This window comes from Cryptomeria japonica, chromosome 4 (genome assembly GCF_030272615.1).
Source record: "Cryptomeria japonica chromosome 4, Sugi_1.0, whole genome shotgun sequence".
In the NCBI taxonomy this organism is placed as follows: Eukaryota; Viridiplantae; Streptophyta; class Pinopsida; order Cupressales; family Cupressaceae; genus Cryptomeria; species Cryptomeria japonica.
The window spans coordinates 190381361-190408551 of NC_081408.1; the positions used below are offsets into that span (position 1 = coordinate 190381361).

The 27191-nt window shown below is 37.4% G+C and overlaps 1 protein-coding gene across 1 annotated transcript in view; it reads right to left on the reverse strand.

Moving 5' to 3' along the window:
• Nucleotides 1–217: 217 nt before the first annotated feature.
• The window catches only part of LOC131027784 (mitochondrial intermediate peptidase, mitochondrial), a 200883-nt gene continuing 173909 nt past the window's right edge, over nt 218–27191 (reverse strand). The window contains exons 16-17 of the mRNA XM_057957872.2: nt 1801–1966; nt 218–1267 (exon numbers count right to left, since the gene is read on the reverse strand). Of these exons, the coding sequence (XP_057813855.2) occupies nt 1026–1267; nt 1801–1966 (408 nt within the window). The 3' untranslated portion in view covers nt 218–1025. The remainder of the gene's footprint in view (nt 1268–1800; nt 1967–27191) is intronic.

Here is a 27191-nt window from a genome sequence, read left to right on the forward strand (position 1 = left end):
ACAATGGTCCGGTGAATATTGTATATGTGATATATGTGATATTATATTGAATAATATGAGCACAATTAGATCTTTCTAATTTCCATGGTTCTGTCACTAGCATATTTAGGCGCAACTCCATTCATTTCGTTTGTTCTCATGCATCCGTTAAATAGTTTTTTTAACAACAATTATATTTGCAAGCCCATTTGCATTATGTAAAGCAATTTTATTAGATATTACAAAAAAAAGGTTGCTTCGTATATTTATGTCTCAATTGCTGTGTCTATACCAACATGATTCCTCTACAATACAAATGTGATGTCATTTGTTCAAAAAAACAGATTTTTCCCTCCACAATCCATGCCAGCATTTTAAGGCCGAAACAAAATTTCCGTGGAAACATGATTTTTGAATAACAAAGTTGCTTCAATTATATACTGAACTGAGAATAGCCTTGCAGTTTTCTCACTGTATAAGCTATCTGTTAGAATTCAATCTCGGGCTTTCAAAGAATCAACTTAGTTGAACATAATCATTATGTTCTCGAATATGATTACTCCTTGGTCCTGAAAATTTCAGTGGATCTTGTAACAATTTAAAAGCCGTAATTTTCTTGACTATGTGATACACTTTTAACAAAAATTCAGTGTGTTTCCATATTTTACAAACTACGCGAGGATGTAATAATTCAATTTCCAGGTAAAGAATATGTCTCATTTTGCGCTCTGACCCTTGTATTGCCATGACAGCAAAGAAACCTAGAGAAACTGTTAGCTGCAGGTCAATTTTAAAATCTTTTCTTTTGTAAGTGTTACTCTTTTAGCAGCTTATGCAATAATGCAGAACACTTGTCCAGGTCCCTGGTTTACCTGCATGGCAAAGTTAAGATGCCCACGCGCTTCCTACATCGCCATCAATCTATATGCTCCCTTCAATTACTTGATGTCACAACACCTGACTATGTGAACACCATCAAATCGAGAGAGCTTAGCATTTGGCATTTATTTCAGCTAAGCTATTTCTGAAAATGGCATCAAATTATGTCAGAGATTTAACTCCTGAAGGAGATCATCTTTATTAGGCATTATACCACCACTAGGGCAAGATTTTAGAACTCTCTCTCCCAAACAGTCCCTCAATAGAATGGAGGGGTCCTTGGCACCACCATATTTTATAATATCATTTCTGAGAACTGAACCTGTTTCCAGAGAAAGGGGATCTTCAAGAAATACTTTCTGCCACAAACTCGCAGCAAAGCATTTTGCATACAGGTAGCTATAGTAACCTGCATGTTAACACTTAGATACAATGTGTCAGCGAGGATAGGAATCACTTTCTGCTAACAAATAGAAAAAATAAGTATATTTAAAAAATTTACGATCATGATATAAATGGCATAGTTAAACAAAAGTGACAACAGATAATAATATGAAAATAAGAGAACCCAAAGAACTAAGATTTAGGGAGCTCCTTTATCTGCCTGTCAGGCAAGTGGTAAATGTCGTACGTGCTGTATAGATTCAACAAAACAAGAACACTCGGGGTGGGAAATTTTACAGGAGATAATATATCTCGAATGCAACAAAGACCGTGATAGCAAGGTATCATTGAACCAAATGGCAGAACCCAATGCGAGCTTGAATAGGAGAAAAAGCTATCATAAATGCAATTAATTTCTGAAAAACATGTCTCAAAAAACATTCGGGACTACAGCTTTCATGCAACATAATTTGATGAGAAATTTTGGACTCCTTCAAAATCTGACCACCAAGTTCAGATTGGATTTTTGCCTAGCGACAAAGAGACTAAATCACCTACCAGCACCATAATTAACAAGATGGTTGAATCGTGTGTGCCAATGTGTCCCTTCAACATGTTTCCAACTAGTGTACTTCTCCTTCAAATCTGCAACTATGGACATTGTGTCTCTTCCATGTAAAGGTTGCTCGCCAAAAAGAGTTTGATCAATCATCGAAAAGAAAATCTGCAGACAAGCGAATCATTAGGGAGATATTGGAAATGACAAAGGTGCTATACATCAGTGCGAGATCGAAACAGAAACCACCTGCAAAACAGCATTTATGTAAGATGATAAAGTCTCCAAAACTAAAACATTGAGCAGTGCTGCATATCTTATTCTGAACACTTTCAAACTAAGAACAAAAATTTGCCTAAAATAACTAGAAGGCAAAATGACTGATGTGTTATACTTTGTCATGCTGTGTAGAAAAACAAAGTAAAGTAATGCCAAAATGTGATATAACTCAAAATAATTTCAAGCAGAGATTTTTATTTTTATTTTTACTAAAACAAAATAATATCATATTATTTTGAAGGTGATAAGAATTAGAAAGTTACAGAATTGGATGTCTTGTGTCAATAAACAATGTCAATACATCAATACATAAAATCAACCATAGTAAATAAAATGGCTCTAGATTGCATATTTTCCATAACAATAAAATTTTAACACAGAAATGTTACCAGAAAGTTTCTAGATACTCCTCGAAACAACTTATAACCGAGATGGCCATCTGGACCAGAAATATAAAGCTTCATATGCTGTGACAAATATATAGCTCTTTTAAGAGTCATTGGTTCAGGGATTTAAGAAGCTACTCCATAAACTCCTCTCTTTTGCATGTTGACGTGCATGATCCTGGATAAATGAAGAGAGAAATTTCTTGATAATGCGAACTGTGGGCCTGCTGTTTTTAGCATGGAAGGACTGAAATGAGGTAATTGTCTTAATGGTCTTTTCTGTCAAATTTATAGATCTTTTCATTAAATTTTCATTTAGCACACATGGTTTCCTATCGTAAATTACTGTACCTTTGAGTCCCACTAAAACTATCTGCATCATTTGTGAAAATGAATATAGCTTCTTCATTTATTTATTTCTTTTTATCGACCATCATCCTTCAAGCTTCTGAATTCATTTGTTAATTGCCTATGTAGTCTCTCTGACAACACCCCCCAGCTCATATCAAACCATGTCAAGCTTGGAGCCACGTGATCTCCTAGAGAGTGATAGATTTTGTTCTTATACTCTGAAACATGTTTGGGCACCATGTAGATGTTACATCTAGAGTCATGACTACACATAGACTATAGGAATGGGTTAACTATGCTTTTTGTAGTGCCCCTCCCTGATTCATCTTGTGTTTTTGTACATCAAAAGATCATACTGTTGATGGGATTTTGATGACATTATGATTATGCCAACCCTACTCTATGATTGTGATGTTTGAAATTGTCTTCTAGTGTCTTCATGATTAGAGACGATGTCATACCACTCATTGCCAGCACGATATGACGGTACAATTCTCTATCAATTCCCTAATCATTTATGATGTATATGTGTTGTATTGTGTTTAATGGTGGATACAGGATTGCAAGTACCAGACATCGACTCCACCTGGTCTCACAAGTTTGAGCATATGTTTATCCCAATGACAAGTTGTTTGAGATGGCATGTGTTTCCCTCTTACACTCTGGGCTTAAGTTGTCACCTTGTCAGTTGAGTTATGTTTAGAGTTGTCTTGTGGCGCATTGTGGTTGTTAGGATCCTTGTCGCGTGGTCTTGTGAGTATGATTATTTAATTAAATTAATAATTGATTTTATTGTATAGTTTATTAAGTGGTTAGATTTAGGTATTCATATTATTTGATGATTTATTATTTATTTTTATTTATTAATTGGTATTATTTATTTAATTTAAATGGTTTTGATGATTTATTATTTAATCGATTCTTTATTATCTATTTTGTAATGTCCCCTTCGCAATGATGAGAAGTTTAGTTGGCCATTAGCCTATCTCGAAGACCCGTAGGCTAACTAGAAGAAAAAATTAGGGTTTCCAACTTTTGTGGAGGTTTGCAAGAGCTGTTTCAAGATTGACAAGTTCGAATTCTACAATTTAGATTCCGGATTCCTTCTGGGTTTTACGAGAGCTTCGTAGGGTGTGACATGCATTCAGTTCAGATAAGTTTTACGAACTTACTATTTTTAGTAAGTTGGAGGCAGTTGTCAAGATTTCAGGGTTTTCTGGGTTTTTTGAGTTCACCCACAAGGTTTGAAGAGCAATCTTTTTGGTGATGTTTTTCAGGACTTACTATATTTAGTAAGTACAATATTTGGCAGTACCGTTTTAAGCAGTTCAGTTCAGAGCTCCAACTCAGTTTAGTTTGGTGATTTCCAGCACTTCAATCTCCGACTCAATTTGGCAATAATTAGTATTTGAGAAGGTATTTTTAATGTACAGCCTGAGTTGGCCTAGTGGTGGAGAACTTGTGCTCTTGAAAAAGAAGTCACAAGGTCAAATCCCACAAGAGGGTAAGGTATGTACGCCTCGTTTGTAGTGCCGTTAGGTACCTCCCGTAAGGAGTACGAGGTAGTCCCATACTGCTCTAACCCATCTGTAAACCCATACATAGATGGTTGACATCATGGACTATAAAAGCCCCTTTCCTTTTCCTTTCCTATATTAATACCTTAGGCATAAGGTTTTAATATTTGATTATTTTTGGACGACTTAGGAAAGGAGGAAATAATAATTTTATCCCAAGTCTACTTGGGCGAATTATTTCACCCTCTTGTTGGATGCCAAGGTACAAATGCATTATTATTATACACCTTAAGTTATCTCCAAAAGTTCGACTTAAGGAGGGGGTCACGTTTTCACGCCATATGCTAAGGGGAAAATATGAAATGCAATGCCAAGTCTAGAAGGTGTCATGAAATGAAATGAAAGTGAAATGAGGGGAATTTGGGCGCCATTTGGATTTGAATTTGAGCCTTTAGAATCTATAAATATGAGTGTTGGCCTCTTATTTGGGATCTTTGAGCAAATATTATAATGAAGTGTTGTCAAAATGCAGAGTGAAGCTCTGAGGAATGCTTACCTCCTAGCCATTGCTTAATTTCTTGCTTGCAATATAGCAACTAGTCGAGCGAGAGCCTGCCCTTCATCTCAAAGGAGTGGATTGACGACAATGTTGCAGATTTTTGTATTGTTTTCTGATCTTTGGAAGTGTTTTAGAGTGTCCAAGTTGTTGTTCGTGTGGTGTGTTGAAGAAGGTTTTTGTTCGTAAGTCTCAGTGTGTTATTCTTCTTGCTTTAGGTATTTCTTCTATCTCTCTATTTGGTTTAGGCGATACATTTTGAAAGTTTATAGAGCTTCATTTGGTGTCTTGGATTTTATTTTTGCAAATCGCCCCCTTAGCTGGCCGTACCATGTGGCTGAGTGCTTTGGGTTGCGTGCGTTATGTATGTGGGTCAATTTGCAGTGGTTGGTTGTTCTAGGCTTGATCGCCTATCTCCTAGGAGTCATATACTTTCAATCTCATGTCATTTGGTTAAGATTTGAGGGAGTTGTGAGTGTTTTAGTGGGATTTGGTGTTGCTGGTCTGTGTGTTTTCAACGTGCTGGGAGTTTATCAGATTTAGAGTTTTCGAGTTTGGAATGATTTTCTTGTGTGGAGAGTCCCTTCTACCTTGTGGAGCAGATTGAGCAATATGTGCAGCTATATTCAGTGATTTACCCTTGTTGTAGACATGATAATTATTGTAATGCTGAATAGTAGTACTATCAACAAGTTATATTTGGAATTGCTCTTCATTGCCCACTGAACAAGTAGAAGAGGTTGTCTTGCCACCTATATCTTATTTTGTATTGCTTTCCTCCCGCTGCATAAGTGGTAGAGTTGATTGTTAATTTCATTCCCAGTCCTCCTGCTGGATAAGCGGTTGAGTGATTGTTATTTCAGTTTTTTTGGCTTGTCCTTGGCTGGTTTACTACCAGGTGATATCTTCAATATTCCCAATTATTTGAAGCTAACAATCCCCTGAACACCGTATGCTCTCACCTTCCCATATTGGGCACTTGGTGATCAAAATGTGGAAGGGTTACAATTTCAGCATTATTGTATCTTGATTTCCTAACCTTAACGGGTTCTTGTTGTAATTGCAACTGGAAATAAATTGAAAAAAATTGTGGGGCCATTACATATTTATTGTTTAATTATGATTTATTATTTATTTGATTTGATTTAATTATTGTTAATTAATTAATTAATTAATTATTCTGGAATTAATTATGCCGAGAGGCATCTACAATGACAACAAAATGTCCGTAAAAAAAATCCATTTTTGAAACAATTTGACATGCAAATGACAGGTAAATGCATGAAATATGCCACGTTTCAATTTTTGTGGAGGTGTTATTTTATTTTCCAAATAAAATAGAACCCTCGCCACTTGTCTCCAACTAGATTCGTAACTTTTTACACGCAGCAGTTTAATGGATTTGTATTCTTAGTGTTTAGTATTTTAGAAGAACATTTATTTTACAATGACCCTCTTCTATTATAAGATATCTCTCGGCATATTTTACATATATTTTTTTAATATAAGTATACTAGTTTATATAGTTTTATTTGATTTATTATCTATCCCTTAGATATTATATTTATTACCTATCCTAGTATCCTATTGCGTTTTGATTTATTATTAATTTTCTAATGTTTATAATATTATTGTTATTAAATATATATTAACCTCTGTTATTATATGGTTATTGGATATATTATATTATTTACCTACCATTTTACCCTATTAGCTGAGTTGTGCGAGGTAAGTAAATAATAATATTAAATATTATTTACCTCGAAATCAAGCATGGTAGGTATATTATATAGTTTTATAGAATATTTTGATTGGTGGATGATTTTCTATAGTTTTGAATTAATTGTTTATTTATTGAGCTTTTTGTGAATGCTACCAGGTTAGCTTCTGGGTGGTTTTTGCTGGCATTTTGGAGTTTGATTTTGTTGGAGCTTGGATTTGAAGATTGATTGCTTGGTTTGCTAGATTGGATTAGCTCTACCACGGAATTTCTCGCCATTATTTTGTTTTCCGAGTTGGAGCTTTAACTTTATTCTATATTTTGGTTTCCAGAAAAGCTCTGTATTCATTGTGCCTTCTCAAAGATTGTTTTCTGGGGTTGTTGGGGATTGGACATTGATATCATGTTTTTATTTGATTTGGGAAAAGTTTCAGGATTTCTATTTATCCATATGCTCTTATGAAATGGAAGAATGTGTCTGTGTGATGATGGTGAAGCAAGTAGTTGACTTTGTTGTGCATATTGTTCTTGTTGTCTTCCTTCATGCTGGACTCATAGTGTCCTTGTTGCCATTCATTATGATGTGAGAGTCCTTTTACCCCAGTGAATCCATTGGTGAAGTTATGTGCAATCTGGGTGTGTTCGGTGTAAGTCTGTGCAGGAGGTGCATAGTTTTGATGCCGAATCTCATTTGTATGATCTTGTGAATCCAATTTCATGTTGTCTTAGTCCTATTTTGTCCTCCCGCATCTTTTGGGAGAGTTATTTATCAATTTTGCAGGCCAATGTGCGAACTAAGCAATTTTCGTCACTTGTATCGTCCGTTTTCCTTGTTTTTTGCTCTTTGAACCCAAAACGCTAAAGAATGGCACCAAAATGCCAAAAGAAGACCCCAAAATGCTAAAAGATGTCATGAGAAAGCTAAATTGTCTCCCAGATACGTTAAACTGGGTTTTTTGCTGCATTGTTCTGCCCTAAGTTGCCAGATTTGTCAGTTAGGTCTTGTTAAGTCACTTTTATGTTACATCCCACTTGTGCCCTAGTTGTTTATATGTTGTGATTACGCCATGTTATGTGTGCCCTAGTTGATCGATGATATACTTTCAAGATGTTTAAGCGTGCCCTAGATGTTTCATGTTTTTAACTAATTAAGCATCCCCTAGATGTTCATGTTTAAATTGAATGAATGTGCCCTAGATATATATGCATAATTGAATGATGCTAATTATGCTTAGAATAATGAATGGATGACTCATAATTATTAAATTGATGACTTGATAGTTAACATTATAATATGATGTTTCACTTTTGTTAATGATATTTGAAATGTCAGAATAGAACAAGATTTTGTTCTAACTGGTTGAAATGGCCAAGTGTGTGTAGGAGATCGTCGTCCTCTGCGAAGGGAGGGGAAGTATCACCAGGTTGGGAGGTAAGGGGAGGAAAGAACTTATGCTATCTAAAACCTTAACCTTAAACCAAGTAGTCTCATGTTGACCTTGGTAATTTACGTCAGTTGACGTGTCAGGTAAACCTAACTGGTCTGTATAGAGGTTTTAGGGTTTCACAACCCTAAGTTGTTGGTGGTTTCCTAGTTAATCTGTTATTATTATTATTAATTAATTTATAATTAAATTAAATTTTACATTGTTTCATGCTTTATTGCATATATATATATATATATATATATATATATATGCAGATACATGTATATGAGAGTATGTATACACGATCGTATACATGCTCCCATAGAAATGCATACATGAGGTGTATAGATTCATATATATAATGATATGAATATTTTATACTTAAACTCTTGCTACGGTAAAGTTCATTTTAAAAATACCTAAGCCAACTCTATTTGGCAATTTCAATAAAGTTAAGTGTGTAGAGGGGTGGAGAGGCAGGTGCCTTGTTATTTATTTAATTTTAAAAAATCATCCTTCTAGCCACTAAGTGTATCAAGGGGCACAAAATAAAGGAATCGGATTTATACATCAAATCCTATCCTTAAAACAATTTGTATTAATAAAAAGCTAAATACAATGTCTTTGAAAGGCATTGTCGAGCATAATAGGGAATAATATGTTCAAATAAACATTCTCGCCATGTATTCTCTCTTTTTTTCCCTCATTAAGCGATTCCTTTAAAAAGCTTGAATTGGAGGAGACCCTAGGCGTGATCTTGTGCTTCTTCCGAAAGAAAAAGATTCTAGAGGGCTAGGAAAACGTTTTTGGCATGATCTCTACCATTCTCGTAAAGGAATCACGCATGCTTTGGGCATGATTTTTTAGGGCAAAGCAAAGGAAAACCTAACGGGAATGCATATAGGCAAGTTTTTGGAGGAGGAGAGAGACATTACTCTTCTTCTCTTGGACGTTGGAAGAAATATTTTGGCTCTGTAACTTAAGAACGTGAGTTCTCTTCAACAAGTAGTCTCGAGAGAGTTCATAGAGAGAGGTGTTGTGTATCAGTTGCTAAGCCCTCATTGTTTAGGTTATGTGAAATTTGCAAAACCAAGTAGCATGTTATTTCTTTCATTCCTTCCTTTAAGTTCGAATTCTTGGTTGAATTTAATGGGAGGGAAGAAAGTGCAAAAATATCTTCTGTTATATATGATTTGATTGTGTTTGGCATTCTTAAAAAGGAATAATGAAAATTCTATAAATCTTCTATTCTATTTTGATTTTCTAAGATTTGCACAACCTGGAGCAAGTATAATGCAGTTGCTCTTATATGTTGAATAGGGTTGAATATTCTGTAGTTATAAGGAAATATACGTACTATTTTGTAATGTCCCCTTCTCCCTAGTACTCAGACATCCGTGGAGTTTGGCCTATTATTTGACCCTCGTAGGCCAAGAAGTTGATGAGAGGGTTGTTTTGGCAGTTACTTGTGGCTTCACATATTTTACATGATTTTTTGGTGAGATAATGTGTTCTCACGTATGATGTCACGTATGTTGCTAATTGCACTTTATATTATAAAAATATTTTAATATTTTCTAAAGTGCAATTAAATATTATTTAAAGGGAGCAGTTAAATATTATTTTATTAAAAAGGGAATCTTCTAGAAGGGAGGCCGATTCATGTGTGAAAAAGAATAAATAGGGGATGAGCCTCATGGTTTGACATCGATTACTTGACATCTCTATTGTGTGACTATGCTTGTGGAGCCGAAGGTTTCTGCAGTTGATCTACTTGTCTTTGGGAATGGAAACTCCCATTGATAACATAACTGAGGTGGTGAAGGACCCACTGAAGGGTTGCAGGTTGGAAAGGATAAATCAGTCCTTTCTTTGGTTATTTGGTGGCCAAGGGCCAAATTGTGCTAGGGTACGATCTGGAGGTTATTGGAGACATTTTTGGAAGCTAAAGTCTTCATCGATTTTGCTTATTTGAGTTGGTTGCATCTTCCAATTTCTAAGTTATAAACTCAAACCATTTTCAGACTTTCCATTAGCTAAGGAGACACCACGATTTTGGTTATTAAGGCCTATTGATGCATCGATTCCTCATACTAGCTGGAGCGCTCACCTTTTGAGGGGAAATCGATGGTTTTTGAGACTTGAAAGCTGGTTGGGAGGCAGCCAATTATTTACTATGGTCTGAAGTATTGCAGAACATGGGCGATTTGGAAATAGCCATGATTTTGTCTTAAGAAGGACTCTTTCTTCAGATATTGCTTGCTTCTTCATCTTCGGCAGTGAGCGAACTATTTACCAGGTTCATACTTTGATTGTGTCATAGTTTATATTGTCTATGTAGTTTGTTGGTGTGGCTGACAAAGGTGATCATTCATAATTTTGAGTATAGAGTGGAAGTATATATATTTGCAAGCTTAGAGCTTGAAGATTGTAATAAGGATTGCATTAAATAAGAAATTAGTTTATATGCATTATTAGTTGGTAAATCTATTCTTAGATTCATTGCATTGCATTCATATGTTCAAACAAGCAAAAACAAAAGAAAACTACATCAGAATCAATAACACACAGAGTTATGCAAAAGGTGTCCAGTGTCAATAACACGCAAGATTATTCAGTCTGAAAATTAGAATAGCAGATTGAAGGTTGGTAGACAACTGTTCGACTATATTCCTTCTACATTTCAGTCATATAACAAGGGATATTACATATTTCTACTAAATATCTGCTATTAGACTCTTTCTTAGCAGCAGAATCTCAGTTTCATTGTATATATATATATATTAACATATGCCGTATGTGTATACGAGTATGGGTATGCAGAATTGCTTATTTAAATGTCTTCTTAAGCCTTGTTGAAGGGTTTAAACCAGTTTGGGAACTATGTGCAACTGTATAAACGTAATTGCAAACAAATATATGAGTACATATATGGGTAATTTTATAGATATATAAAGGTGTATGTATATATAGAGAGAGAGAGATAAGGAGATAAGTATATATAAGGAGATAAATAATCTGGGTATGAACTATAATCTGAAAATCATAAAGATTATAACCAGTAAGGAGGTGCCAAAATATACCATTCAGTTTGGTGGATTCGCATACCCTAGACTTATAGTACAAAGAATTTATCTTCTCAATTTTGAGCTGACTCAAAATTAACCACATCTGGAAATATAACAGCAGAGATGAACTTTAATGCATCATGCGTATTTACATCAACACACCTATATTATATAGGTGTCAGATATGGCTTGGAAGAAAGGTGAGTGTAACTGTTAAGTTATACAGAAATGAACCATTCTGTTTGGAGGGTTTGCATACCCTAGAGTTGTAATAAGAAGATTTCTTACCTCTTTATTGAGCTATTTCAGAATTGCGTAAGTATGAAAAACCATAACAGCAGTAAGGATGACCTATCTATTTGAGATTTATCCTCTCTAGATTATGTTAACACTAAAACCTTAGCCTAAGAAAGTAGTGGGTAGAGGAGCACACTTGTACCATGATGCAGATAGCATCTCCATTAAAGAGAATACCCTCAAAATTGCCATAACAACAGAGACATGTTAGGTGTGGGGTACATTCCAATCTCAAGGGTTGAACAGACAGCTGACAGCTCTTATGCCCCTTACTTTCCCAATCCAGAGAATTAGTTGTATTATCGCAAACCTTTGCAATCATGAATGACAAAAAATAAAACAGTAACTTCTTAGGAGAATTAGTGCTGATAACAAAAAGAATGTTAAACAATTGTATGGTCATTAGTTCCTAAGTGAGTTCAGTTATGGCTCTTATTGGTTAAACCTACTTGACCCTAGACCTATGCCGAGAAGGGTGGTGATCATTGACAGCATGTTTAATCGTGCCTGCAGTGTTTAAACCTTGGCCAAGGTGGTGTTGCATAATGCAAGCTACCGTCAAATCATTAGAACCAGATACACCTCTAGTCAGGAGTGTCATACTAGTTGGGAGTTACCAATAGTGTATGACCGACTAGTTCGTGTAGGTCCTAAACACCAAGTCTCAGATGGCATGAGTTCCACTTCCCGTTACCTCCCTGTGAAGGGTCAGGCCAATCCAGTCAGATATGGCACGGGGGACTAGTAAGTTCGTGGTTGGGCGGAAAAGCGCCCTGATGATACTTTCCCTCCTCATTGGTTTGTTGATAAAGTTTCAAAAGTTGAGAATATACTGTACTCTCTAAACCCTCTCTTTCATTTAAATGTAATTTTTAGTTACTTTCATATCTACTATTCATGTTTATGGTATGGATCATTGCAATGCAAATTTCAGTTAAGAGGTAGTTTAATTTCAGATATTTGTTCATCTCAAAGAAAAAAATGTCTCTTCCTTTATGTTTTAAAGTTGCAAAGTTGATGTTAAAATGTTTATTTCATTTCAGCATGTTACATTTTCCGGATTTTGAGCTTTAACCATAGGCCTTTTGTGATTGCTTTGGATTCTCAAAGAGGTCATTTGATGTTGTATCACTCATATTATTGCTGATTTGTGCTCCGGTAAGATGGTTAGTGCCTTACCGTTGAGAGTTTTGCTTATATGAGAATTAGCTCCAGCAAGAGGAAGAATGCCTTGCTGTTCAGGAATGTTTTGTATAAGAGCTCTAGTGGGATGATTATGCCTCACTGTTGCGGATTGGAATTTCTTATGGATTATCTTTTGATCTCATGTAATTGCCTTGGTTCATTGTTGTATTGGTTTGGTGGAGGCTCTTGCTTTGCATATGGGTGTATGCTTCATATTATGTTTCAGATCGTATTAGTAATGTTGTGATTGTATTCATGTCTTTGGAGAGCCTTCATGATGTGGATGTGATGTTATTTTGGTTATGTTTTCACCCTAAGGTCTTGGTCCATGGTTAGGGGGGGAGTGGGTTCTTGCATGTGTAGAACTACGGTCGTGAGCAGTGGATCTCTAGGAGGGGATCTAGACCTGATGAAACCACATGAAAAGTTTTTCTTTGTAATGGCAAGTGATAACCTTAATAATTGATTAGTGGGTTTGTGTAATTAAGAATCATTTTAATAAGATAAAAAAAGCGAGATTTGTGACCTCAACTCATGTCCTTGGGGTAATTATGTTGATCCGAGAATGGTTGAGAAGACCTTGGTGATCTAGGTAGGCCGAACTCCCTTGATTGCTCATAGGTTGAGATGGCTCTGCATGGGTATCACGAATGCAAGGACAGGTTCCCATGATGACTACATGCGATGACACTCTTTCCCTACATGTGTCCATGATCCTTAGGCTTTGATTGATTTGTACGCCTCTGGGTGTTTATTGATTTGTGATTAGCCTTGTCATGTGATTTGATTCATTGTTTATGATTGTTATCTCGTGGAGGCCATGTTGAGTTACTTGGTTGTTAGGTGTCAGCCTAAGTCTTGAGTGTGAGTTGAGACCTTAAACAAGTCTGAAAATCAAGGTTTTAGGAGGGTTTTAGACCCCATTTTGATCAAAATTTATATTGTTTTCAGAATTTATGTTGCAAATTGTTAAAATTTCTGATTTTCAACCTTTGAAATTGACAAAATCATTAAAAATCAGAACTTAAGAATTCTTAAAACAAATCATTCGAATTATTTTTCCATGATATTAATTTCGAGCTTCGTACAGGTACCATGTCGAAGGTGGGGATAGTGGCAAGAAAGGAACAGTTGAAGATTGTACAAGAGGGCTTCTATTTGGAGTCATTGCTATCATCTCGATGGAAGAGGATCCCAGATACGAACATGAAATTCCTGGACATGAGGAAGATGCGACAAAGAATGTTTGGAGTGAAAAACCATCTTCCTTCCATCCTTTCGGCCAATATCGTGAAGAGTGTAATTTACCAAGCAGCTGGCTTTCCACCACCCGTACAATGCAGCGAACTTATTGTCGAATGTGCGAAGCACTATGATCCAAGAACCAGAATGATCAAGTCACCCAAGGGGACAGTGCTAGCATACTCAACCGAGGATGCAATTGCGGAAGTGTTTGGAATCCCCAGGAGTGCAGATATACAAGAGAGAACTAAGGATGAATACCAAGCTAATTTTTGAAGAAGGCGAATGCATGTTCTAAGCTACCCAAGAGGCTTCTATTATCGAACTTCAAGGATGAATACAATGATTTAATATTCTTACTCAATAGAGTAATGGGAACACCTCAAGGGGTGTTGATTGAGAACTGGATGTTTTATTTTATTGAAGATATGTCAAGAGGAGTATTGATCAATTGGGCCAAAATAATAAACAATAACCTCGACTTCCAGTTGAGAAGTTTAGAGAAAACAAAGACATCCAGCATGACCTCCTACCTTGTGTACTTCCTTGCCAAATTTGTTGTGTACCTTAAAGGATTGATATGCAAGGGAGAAGTTGGAAATGGGCCAAGACAATACAAAGTTTATGAGTGTTATCCACAACTCCATCTGCACAAGATTGAACACTATAGAAGGGTGAACGATGCTTTCACCATGTACATCACGAGGCTGTTGTAAGGCAGGATCCACAAACGATTGTCCAAGGAGGCAGCAAGGCTTATTGAGAGATATGGATCGTGGTATATACAACTTCCTACCTTCAGATAGCTACGGATTAAGGGATTTAGATCCAAACCATACAAGCTTCCTAGGTAACTGTTGTGACCATTTCACACATCGCCCCATTAAAATGGGGACCCCCTCTTTTTGCTCGTGTTGCCTGTTCTTTTTCTCTGCCTTTTTAGGGTTTTGGTAGTTCGTCAGTTGTCTGGATTTAGGGTCAAGCCTTAGGGTTCCTTTTTGATCGTTTTCAGGCTAGAGTCCAGTCAGTCTTGAGAGCTTTTTTTGAGCTTCCTCTCGCAAGATGCAATTTTGAATGAAATGAATTCGCCAAAATGGTCTATTTTCAATTAGAATTTTTAGTGCAGAGTCTTAATTTGTCTAAGTGTTGATGGTGAAAATGTGAATTTTATCCAATTGAGTAATTTTGACCAAATTTTGAGTTTTTTGATTTTTGATCCTGGGCATGGGGAATGATTTGTTTTTGCCTTGTGAAGTGATTAAACTTGTAAAATCATGATATTTTGGCTTGTAGGAGCAAAATCGCTCCTGTCCCTCAGTGAAGGACCAGAGCTCGTTTTCAAAAATCTTACTGTCCCTGCAGGGTCAAGATGAATTTCGAATTGGAAATGATAAAGAAAGGCGTGATCTTTCCGTTGAATATAAATTGAAGAATTTCACGAACACGGAAACGCCCCAGGAGTCAAAATCGCTCCTGTCCCTCAGTGAAGGACCGGAGCTCAAAGTCAGACATTACTTTGTCCTTGCAGGATTTTAACAACTTGACGATTTGAAGAAGTCCAAAGAGATGCATTTTATCAATTGAATATAATTTGAGGGCACAAACATGAAGAAAAGTGGACCAAACATGCAAAATCGCTCCTGTCCCTCAGTCAGGGACCAGGGCGAAATCCATTGTAGCTCCTGTCCCTCTCCCAGGGACCAGAGCGAAATTCTTCATAAGGCATGTTTTAGGCAAAGATCAAGCAAGTTTTAAGTTTGAAGGCAAGAAAGGAGGTGAATTGAACCCGTTGAAGACAAATTGAAGATTATAAAACATCAACAAGGGACCCAAATGCCCAAGTTCGCTCCTGTCCCTCAGTCAGGGACCAGAGCGATTTTTACCTTAGACAAATTTCTTGCCAAGTTACAATGAATTCCAAGGCATGGATAAGTGAAATGGAGCGCTACAAGACCATTGAAGATAATTTTTGAAGTTGGCAAAGTGAGTTGAAGCCTACAAGAGCAAGATCGCTCCTGTCCCTCAGTCAGGGACCAAGGCGATATCATGGTTATATTGCCTTTTATTCAAATTCAAACCACTCCAAGTCAAGGTGAAGGGTGGCAAAGGCGTTTTGAGGCATCTCGATGAAGAATGAAGTATCCAAGGTCGCCAATGTTAAAGATATTACACCAAGACACCCAGTTCGCTCCTGTCCCTCAGGCAGGGACCAGAGCGAAAGTGTTCAAATGAGGCTAAATTCGGGTTGCTATTCGCATTTTGAATGTTTGAAAGGGAGTAAAGGATATTGTTTTGCGCTTTGAAGATAGTTGCAAGTTAAGATGATAAAGATTTTGCACTAAATACCTAAGTTCGCTCCTGTCCCTCAGGCAGGGACCAGAGCGAAATTTTCATAAAGGCCTAGATTTTGAAAGTTTAACAAGTATTAAGCGGCCAAGAAGGATCAAAAGGACTACATTTTACCCAATGAGGGCAATGGCGAGTTGAAGAAGGCAAGCATGAGCTCAAAACTTTGAAGTTCGCTCCTGTCCCCCTCCAAGGGACCAGAGCGATATTTATCATATTGGCCAAATCTTTCCAAAATCACGTTAAGTCAAGGTTATGTGAGATGATAAAAGGTCCAAGGTGTCTTAAGAAGATGATATACAAAGGTTTCAAACGTCAAATGACTATCAATTGAGCCAAGGAAGCTATATTGCTCCTGTCCTTCAGGCAAGGACCAGAGCGATTTTCACAGAATCCTTCATGTTCCTTCAAAATCATGACAATGCAAAGGTACAAAGGATCGAGGACGTTATTTGGAAGGTGATGATTGAAGAACAAAGGTTGAAAGATGGCGAGTTTTGACTAGAACATGAGGATCGCTCCTGTCCCTCACCAAGGGACCAGGGCGATAATCCTCCAAACATTGAATATGCCGTATAAAAGTCAAGTGAAACAAGCTTTGAATGGAGAAACAATGTCATTGCTTGCAATATAAAGAGGATTGGTGATTAAAGAAGTGAGATCAAGGAGAGAAACACCAGGATCGCTCCTGTCCCTCACCAAGGGACCAGGGCGATATTTGCTAAAATACTTGTTATCCTTCGAAGATCATGTCAAAACAAAGTTGCAAAGGGTTTAAAACGTCGTTTGGAAGGCAATGAACGAGGAGTTAAAATCAAGAACGAAGAATTTCAAGTAAAAACATAGGGATCGCTCCTGTCCCTCTCTAAGGGACCAGAGCGATATCACCTCAAGAGGCACTCATTCGCACAAGCAAGTTGGTCAAAGTTCGAAATCTCTAGCGAAAATGCCAATTCCAACGTGGAGATGATGGTTTTAAACGTCAAAAATGCAAGAATCAAGACCAAGTTGATGGATCGCTCCTGTCCCTCAGTCAGGGACCAGGGCGATGAGGTTTGTATTTTTCATCTTCAAATTTTGGCGCCCAAAGCAAACATTTTTTGAATTTATTTAAATGCTAAAAATCGATAAAGTTTGCAAATTCATTAGCATTTAAAATTTGCGCGAAATATTTAATTAATTATTATTTTGCCTTGTAAAAAAAAATCGAATTTATTAATTAAAAAACGATGGCATTTAATAATTAATTATTAATTAATTAAAAAATTGAATGGAGCGCTTGGTTTATGAAAGTCGGCCTTTATTATTTATTAAAAAATCGTTTTAATTACCTTATTTTTACCTAGTCGGCCTCAAGGTAATTGTGGTATGAGCGCTTATAAAAGGAGGTGAAGATTTTCATTTTCACATTATCATTTTATCAACCACACTCAAGTGCGATTTGGAGTATCCAAAGGTGGTGCGAAATTATCATTCAAGAGGAGGTGCGAATTGTATTCAAGGTGGTGCGAATTTCATTTCAAGCAAGGAGGTGCGAAGTATTATCCAAGGAAGTGCGAACTTGAAGTTTGAATTAAGGCGAAGACCACATCAAAGACTCCAAGGGTGGCGAAGTTGATAAGAAGGACATTTGTTTGAAGATCACGTTGAAGGCTTCTAACGTTAATTTTGCCTAGGCGAATTCCTTTATTTTGCATTCTAGAGTTAGCTCTCTAGTGAGGTATGGCGATATGGCTTTACTATTTTAAATTTTGAACGTTGATCGTCATTAGCTCAAGTTTTGAATTTTGAAATTTTGAATTTCAATAGCTCAATCGTTATTTAGGAAATGATAACTCAAAGACTTATCATGAAGTTTCCTAAAATTTAATCTAATCTATGTTCTATATTGCAAAATCTAGTTACTAATTTTGAAATGTTGTGTAGGCATCAAATGGAGATCTTCTCAAGGAAAATCAAGCCAGATCAAGGACGGTCTCATCAAGGAAGATCAAGCAAGGACAAGGACGACCTTCTTCGATCTAGCATCATCAAGATAAGGGCGACCTTCTCCAATTCAGTATTCCAAGCGAGGTACATCAATCATCCTGCACATCAAGGACGAAAGAAGTTGGAACAAGGATTCGTTGAAGAAGCAGATGGTACCAGATGAATTAATTAAAGCTAGCTTCTCAACAACATCAAGTTGAATATCTACCAAGTTCCAAGTGTCAAATGAGGTGGCATCCTAGTCATCGCTCATTCAGTCAGTGTGGTCCACCTCAGCATTTCCAGATTCAATGAACCTAACTCATGCAAGGTGGCACAAACTCCGATGTACCTACCCTGGCTATCCATTGGTCGATTTTTCCAGAGAGGACATGTGTCCAAGCAATACAATTATTTCATTGGTCGAGCATTAAATGTTATGTAATGGTTGTAACAAACCCTAATTAGGGTTTTCATTGTTGAATCTTGGCCATTGATCTTGAATTGATCTAAGCCTTCTAATTGTATTAAGGATGCTATTTATACCCTCATTTTCATTTCATTTGTAATAGAGATAGTGAAGAGATTAGAGAGAGAGTTTGATGTATTAGAGAGATTAGAGTTTAGAAGCAATTTACTTTTGTAGCAAGATTGAGTTTGGGGAAAGGAATTCAAGCAATTGTTGTACATGATGACTTTGGAATCAATGAAATATTGAAGTTATGGTGTTTTGTTGCAATTCTCTTGGTTATCTTCATGGTTGTTCATTTTCCTTGAATCATTTCTCAATCAAAGTAGTGTGTTAATTCGAAGGACGAAGTGTTGGACTTGATCTTTGGTAGGATTCGTAATCCAAACCACTAGCTTCTTGCTGATTGTAGGAACGCCTTGCGTGGTCAACTGGAAATACTCGAATCACTTAACCTTCAATCGTTATTGTATCTTGGATATGTACCTTCGTGGTAGTGTCTTTGATCTTTGATGCGTTGAAAATCATTTGTTACCTTAGAAGATCGCATCAATTTCAATTGAGTTGTTACTTTATGGCAATATTGAAGTTGGTAGAATCTTGCCAAGTCTTGTCCACATGAAGTCATTCTTAGGGTTAAATTAGATTAGACCTCTTGCAAACCCTATCCTTTTGTTATTTTTTTGAAAAGCTTCTTTAGTTTAGTAAGACTTTCGGAGTGTAAGGCCCCTTAAGAACACAGCAAATCACATCATACCGCTGGAGCTTATCCACACGTAGAGACCCTACTAACCAGAACATTGGAGTCATCCTAACTGATCCTTCTTGCGAAATCTTCAGCAGTTAGAGACTTTATTCAAGAGAGGATAAGATGCCTTTGGGTATTTTATTCTGTGTATGATCGTGTACAAAATACACGTCAACAGTAACCGACTGACAAGATGATTCTACTTGAGGTAGTGAGACAACTTTTGGAGTTTGATTTTATCTAAAAGGGGAAGCGTAGAACAGGAATAACTCTCCCAGTTGTACTTGGGAAGACTTTGGAGGTATGCCACACCGCAGCTGCAGTGAGTTTAGTTATTGAGGAACTTGAATTTTATCACCTTGGAACTTATAAGTGGAGGAATTGATTTGATCCATTAAAAAATTTTGTGAAATCAAGGGAGAAAAGTTTATACATAAGATTGACATTGAGGACTATTGGGCTAATCTTATGGATGAGCTCGTAGTTAGGAAGAGAATGTGGTCTCGAATGTCAGTGGACTTCATGAGGAAGTGTAATTTCTTCTCCATTCTTAATCAGGTGCATGATGATAGTGATCATACTCATCCGCAGCACAACAATGAGTTGAACAAAACTATCTTATTGCCCAATTGGATGCAGCCTAAGGTGGTGGATTTGAATGTGCTTATGAGAGAAGTAAATGAATACTCTAGTAAATGGGTGACAAGTACGTCAATAAGTTGAGACAAATGAATGTCACCTTTACCTATGAGAAGATGAAAGACGAGGAGCCTTCCCTCGATGATGATGAAAGGACAATCAGTAATGTAAGGACACATGATGATGAGACAAGTCAAGCTCCCAAGAGAAGGAAGGGCATGCCTGGAGAATCACAAGCAAAACACAGGGAGACTGTTAGCCAATAATCAAAGAAGAAGAAACACAAGTTTGACACCCCTCTATCCATTGTGAGTTCCTCATCAATGAAAGAGAATGATATGCCTGAGAGGCACACAGAGTCAGAACAGGGTTCTAATACGGAAATCCTACCAGAGAATTATTAGGAGTTGCATGCTACGGCACAATCGACACCACCGAATGAAGATAAAGAGTAGCTGGGATCTCCCACTGTCCAGTTGGAGGTTAGCTTGGGCAACAATGTGGTCGATTTGACCAAGGACAAAGAAACAAATGATGATGTCATTTTTGCTTTGAGAGGACTTGATCATGATATGATCCTTGAAGATGGGATGGAAATTTCCAACATTCTCGATTGGTTGGTGCTGGGCATGGAAAAGAAGAAGACGATAGAGGCACAACCCATAAAAGACATTGATGATTTCTTAGCCAAGCCAAGAAAAGAAAACGAGTAGAAGAGGGCTAGATATTTTCTAAAATTGCTAGAGATGATACAAGTGTGTGTATTGCACAAGTGGTTGTCTTGATGGGTGATAAGACCAAAGATGTTGTCACTCCCATGGATTATCAGATCACTACGATTGACCTTGAACCTACTACGAAGAAGCAGGAATTCCAAGAACTTGATGATACGGTCAAGGCAATCAAGGCATGATTGGATAGGACAATTGAGAAGAAAGAGATACTTGAAAATGAAAACAGGAGACTCAAGGAGTACATTGAAGGTATGAATTCCCAAAGGCCTAAGGATCCTACTTTTGTCTCACCTATTGCTATTGATTGTGGATTTCCCTTTGATTATGAGGCAGCAAAGAATACACATTTGGAGGTTGGAAAGTGGATTGAGGATGTTGCAAAACATGCAGATGATTTCATAGCTCAATTTGTCCAAGCATTTGACAAATCGTCAATCCTCATATTCAAGATACAGTATTTGGAAGGAGTTTGGTATGATTTCCAACTAGTGCAAGAGAAGACAATTCCTCATCTCAAGGCATTGAAGCGAATCCCGATGGCCACATTGATCCAAGAGGGAGTTGTACATGCAGGTGATGTATATGATTTTCAGGGATGGTATTGTTCCTTGGCTATGAGGAAGTCCACCTATGATCATGCAAGACAAGATTGTGCAAAGATGGAAGGATTGATCCAAGAGATTCAATCTAAGATCCTTACATCTATTGATGAGTTGTTGGGGATGGATATCCATGCTTCCAACAGTTTACACTTAGAAGAATTGAAAGAAAACATGAAGTTCAAACTTCAATCAGTTAGAATCTTTGAAGAAGAGTCTGATGGATGATTTGGTTTCTCTTGTGGTTCACATCAATAGTTTGCAGAAGCTTATCCTAGATTGAGACGATACCCTTGATTCTTTCTCAAATGCGTTGGATGTGATAGATGCGAAATAGGAGGCTTTACTCATCATTACCATGGAGGATCTTAACTCAATCTTGGTCAGATTCTTGGAATATTCTGCTAGAGAGGGATGTAGGCCGAAATCTTCTAGAAGATTCCCTAATTGATGACTAGGTGTCATCCCATTGGGTTTCCTTTTGGTGATTCCTTTTTTATGTAAACCCTAATTAGGGCAAATTTAGGGCATTGTTGGCATGATCTTGGCCCTTGATTCTAAGTGAATCTTGGCCCTTGATTCTATTTGAGACTCTATATATACCCCATTGCCTCTCATTTGTAAGAGAGAGATTTTTGAGAATTGTCGTCTATATGCTGCAGATTTGAGTATAAATCATTGAAGTGTGGTGGTTTTGTTTGGATTTTGTATGCATTTGTGGTTCTCATTGCCTCCATGTAATGTCCCTACTAGTTAGGGATCACTGTCTTGCAAAACAGACTATTAGAATGCAACAAATATATATATATATATATATATATATATATATAATTTGAAGTTAAACTTCAATTACTTAATTAAAACTAATCTCAATTCTTATTTAATAAAAAGGATACGAGTGCAGTCCTGGGACCTGTCCTTAGGCGAAAATAATAAATTTGAGGCTCAAAAGGTATACCCCAGGTCTGAAAACGCTTAGAAAATGGTGTATATAAGTCTAATTTCTGATGTTTAAGTTTGAATACACCCCTCCAAACCTTGAAAGATTTTTCTGATGTCTAATTTTTTGAAAGAGTTAAGTCTAATTTCTGATGTCTAATTTCTACGAGTTTTTGAGCTCTGCGAGTTTTTCTGACTTTAACTCGCAGAAAAAACTATTTACTGATGTATTTACTTTTGGTTTTACAAAAACTATTACTATTTTGCTTCCAGCCATCAGCATTCCTCACGAGGATGCGATTTTGTAGACACACTGCATTTAAATATATCTAGAATCAGCTTGTTTCTTTTGTGTTATCATTTATTGACTCATTGGATGCATCTTCTCATTAAATTTTGCAAAAAAATCCATTTTTTATTGAAATTAAGCGTGTTTTTACGTTGCCGAGTTTTCCCCGAGTTTTCCTCGAGTTTTTTTCCCCAAGGGCTTGGCGAGTCGAGCCGAGTCGCGAGTAGTTCAACTATGAATGGGACAACAATTTGCATTAAAGTTCATCATAACTCATCACATAAGGCCCTTGGGGAAAAACGTGGTCCATCTGGACACATAAAATTGATCACTTCACTTGCATTTTTCCAAAAATCTCATTTTGGGGAAAGTCGATCCCTATCTGGACACAAAAATTTTATTCATTTCATCAACTTTGTCCGCAAATTAAGTTTTGGAGAAAAACGATCCTCATCGAGACATATAAAAAATTGTCAAAACTCATCATAATAGCCTCCAAGGGAAATTCGAACTCCATCTGGACAAAAAAAATTGCATTAAAACTTCACAAATTCATCCAAGGGAAAAACACACTTCATCGAGACAAGGCAATTTTGTCCACACTTAACTTCGCATCCTTCATTTTCCATGGGGAAATTCGAACCTCATCTGGACAAATTGTAGCACTTAGTCATTTTTACCTCTAGTGGAAAAATGTGGTCCATCGAGACAATTGTGGTTGAGAAACCTGATGCATCAGGATTTTCCCCCAAAAGTCAATCCTTGAGGCAAAAAACGCACCTCATCAGGACTCAGACCATTTTATCATTAAAATCAACCTTTCTCCCCAAAATATGTAGTGGAAAATCATGCTCCATTGAGACAAAGTCCATTTATGCCTTCAAAGCTCAGTGAAAAAACATCCTCCATTGCGACAACTCATTTTTAAGCCTTAATTTCATGGGGAAAAACATTTCCCATCGGGACTATGATGATTTTCACACTAAAAATGCCCAGACTTGTCAAATTATCGGTACTTTCGACATTTTAACTAGGGGAAATTAAGGGTCCATCAGGACAATGTGCAAATCTGACTTAATTTACCTCATAATAGCAGGAAAATGACCCTTACAAATACTCTTGACGCTCTAGCACAAAAATAACCCCAATTTGCAACACTTTGACATATTTACGCTCAATTTAAAACTATTGCAACCCGTAGACTTAGGCAAAACTTAGGATCATATTGACAATTTTGACATTTTTGAAAATTAAAACATTTGATCATATTCAAAATTTAAACCCTAATTGCACCTTGGCCATGATCAATTCAAAACTGAGATTGGGGCACTGAAAGCTCAAAAATTGCCGCATGACTGCCAAAACCCTAAACCAACACAACGTGGAAAGCAAGAAAGAGGGGGTCAACATATTGTTACTCCTCGGTCTGATAATGGGGGAGAATTATGTTCTTCTGCCTTCTCCCATTTCTGTGAACAACATGGCATAAAGCGCCAACTCACTACACCTTACACCCCTCAGCAAAACGGTGTCATTGAGCGGAGAAACCACACAATTACCGAAATGGCTCGATCTATGCTTGAACAAAAGAGTGTTCCAAAGAAATTTTGGGCTAAAGCAATTCACACTGTTGTCTATCTTCTGTATCGGTCTCCTAGTATGGCTGTAAGAAGACTCCAGAAGAGGCCTGGTCAAGCTGCAAGCCAAGAATCAGTCACCTAAAGGTTTTTGGCTCCACTGCCTTTGTCTGGATCCTTGATGCTAAACGCACCAAGTTGGATGCCAAGAGCTAGAAACTAATGCTAACCGGCTACAATGATGATCACAAAGCCTACCGACTAGTTGACATCGAGACAGATTGTCTCATCTTCAGTCGTGGTGTGGTTTTCGATGAGGAACGAGGGCCATTTCAGCTCTCTCCTCCAATTGTGGATTTAGAGGATTAGTCTTTCAAGGATCAAGACTTCAGTATCCGTCTTCCATTAAGTCCATCTAATGGGAGGGCTTCAGTTGTTTCAGTTCCCGCACCTACACCGATCCCTTCTCCTGCAGGATCACCTAGACATGCAGCTGCACCACCTGATTTTCCTCAGGATTCATCCAATCTTCTGTTTGACGAACCTAATCCTATTGCACCTCCTGCATCTAATGTTGGCAGTTCTACTCTCCAGCCTAAATGGTGGGCTAAGATGATTGCTGATCTTCATGATTATGAGCTCATTGACGGTAGAACTACTCAGAAAAAGAGCAAACAACCTGATTCTATCAATTTTGCTCTAATGGCCAACATTCATAGTATATATGAACCTCAAACATACACACAAGCGAAAGGGATACCTAAGTGGGAACAAGCTATGGCAATTAAGCACCATAGCTTGCTGAAGAATAACACGGGTTCTGTCAAATCTTTCTCCAGGGAAGAAACCCATTGGATGCAAATGGGTCTATAAGGTCAAATACATGGCTGATGGTAATGTGGATAAGTACAAGGCTCGTCTCATTGCCAAGGGCTTCTCTCAACGAAAAGGGCTTGAGTACGAGGAGACCTTTGCTTTGACAGCAAAGATGAGCACCATCAGATTAGTCCTAGCCATGGCAGCTCAATGTGGCTGGAAGGTCCATCAAATGGATGTCAAGAGTGCCTTCCTGAATGGTGAGTTTCGGGAAGACGTCTACATGACACAACCTCCTGGATTCAAGATTGTTGGAAAAGAACACCAGGTACTCAAACTAGTGAAAGCACTCTATGGCCTGAAATAGGCTCCGGGGACATGGTACATGGAAATGTATAAGTACCTCACAAAACAGAGTTTCCAGAGGAGTCTTTCTGACGCAAATCTATTTGTCAAGACCACTGGCAATGATATCATCCTTCTGGTTATATATGTTGATGATCTGATCATCACTAGCAATTGGGCATCTTTGATTCAGAGAATCAAGTTGAATTTATGCCAATCTTTTGACATGATCGACCTTGGGATTCTGCACTACTACCTAGGTGTCGAGGTTTGGCAGCAATATCATGGCATCTTCATCTCTCTGTCTAAATATGCCAAGGCTCTGCTAGATAAGTTCTTAATGTAGGACTGCAAACTTGCATCTACACCTATGGAGAAAAACCTGAAGTTGTCAACCAAATCCGATTCTCCAGTTGAGAATGAATCTAATTTCAAGCAACTAGTGGGCAGTTTAATATATCTCACCGCCACTAGACCTAATCTGAGCTATGCAAAGAGTTACATATCTTGCTTCATGACAACTAGTACATCAGATCATTGGGCTACAGCGATGTGGATCCTACGCTATGTCAAGGGTGCTTCAGATTTTGATATCCTCTATGGACAAAACAAAGATCCCAAACTCATCGGTTTCATAGATTTGGACTGAGTGGGCTCTGTTGATGACATAAAGTCCACATCAGGGTATGTCTTCAGTTTGGGTACAGGTGTTGTCACTTAGACCCGTAAGAAGCAACAAGTCATAGCTCTTTCCTTGACAGAAGTTGAATATAGAGGATCAATCAAAGCAGCTTGTGAGGTAGTTTGGCTTCAAAGGATGCTTTCAGACATCCAGATGTCTCAAGCAGGTCCTACACCCCTCTTCTGTGACAATCAATGGGTGCTCAAACTTGCCAAAAATTTAGTCTTCCATGAGCAAACCAAGCATGTTAAGCTTCATTGTCACTTCATCCGTAAGCTTGTTGAAGATGGATTTGTGGATTTGTTGTATGTTCCTACTAAAGATTAGACTGCAAATATCCTCACCAAGTCTCTGAATCCAGATAAGTTTGTTAAGTTCAAAAGGCAACTTGGTGTAGTAAACAAAGTGACCATTAAGGGAGGCTATTAGAATAATATCTTAGTTATTTATTATTTAATGGTCAATTTTGTATTCTATTGTAAATATTAGATGTTTCTAATTTTGCTTATGTTATCGATTGTTTAATAATGGAAACATCAATCTTGTAACTCTCTATAAATGATCGTTTGATCATTCAATATTTTACCAATTACTTGCCTAATAAACCCCCCATCCCAAGCCCTCAATATGTAGGCTCGAGGCTCCAAAAGCCACCATACAACAATACCATCATTCTAATAGCGTAGCCTTCCATCCTACATGATAAAACCCCCATCCCAAGCCCTCAATATGTAGGCTTTAGGAGGCTCGAAAAGCTACCATACAACAATGCCACGGGCCCAAACATTGTCCCAAAATGCCATGTAAAAAGTTCTCACAAACCTCACAATGGGGAGACATCTAATATTGTAACCCTTACACATCTCACACACCTTATGAGTCATGCAATCCATCATAAGAACCATAAGTTGTTATAGATTCTCTCATACTTTTACATATTGTCATAACCATCATACATTCTCTTCCACTTTATTCCACATGTTCAAGTACAACTTTTCCAATGTAACTCCTTAATCAATGCTCCTTAAAAACAACATTGCCAAGTGTCCAGAAAAATAATAAACAACTACATGTCCCCACTCTTGCATGGATGTTCCATTTTTCCCAGTCCATGAAGTTTAGAGATATATACATAATTAACCATATATGAACATAATTGATCAACTACGAACAATTCAGTTGCTATAATGATGACTAGGACTAGCAAGGTAAAA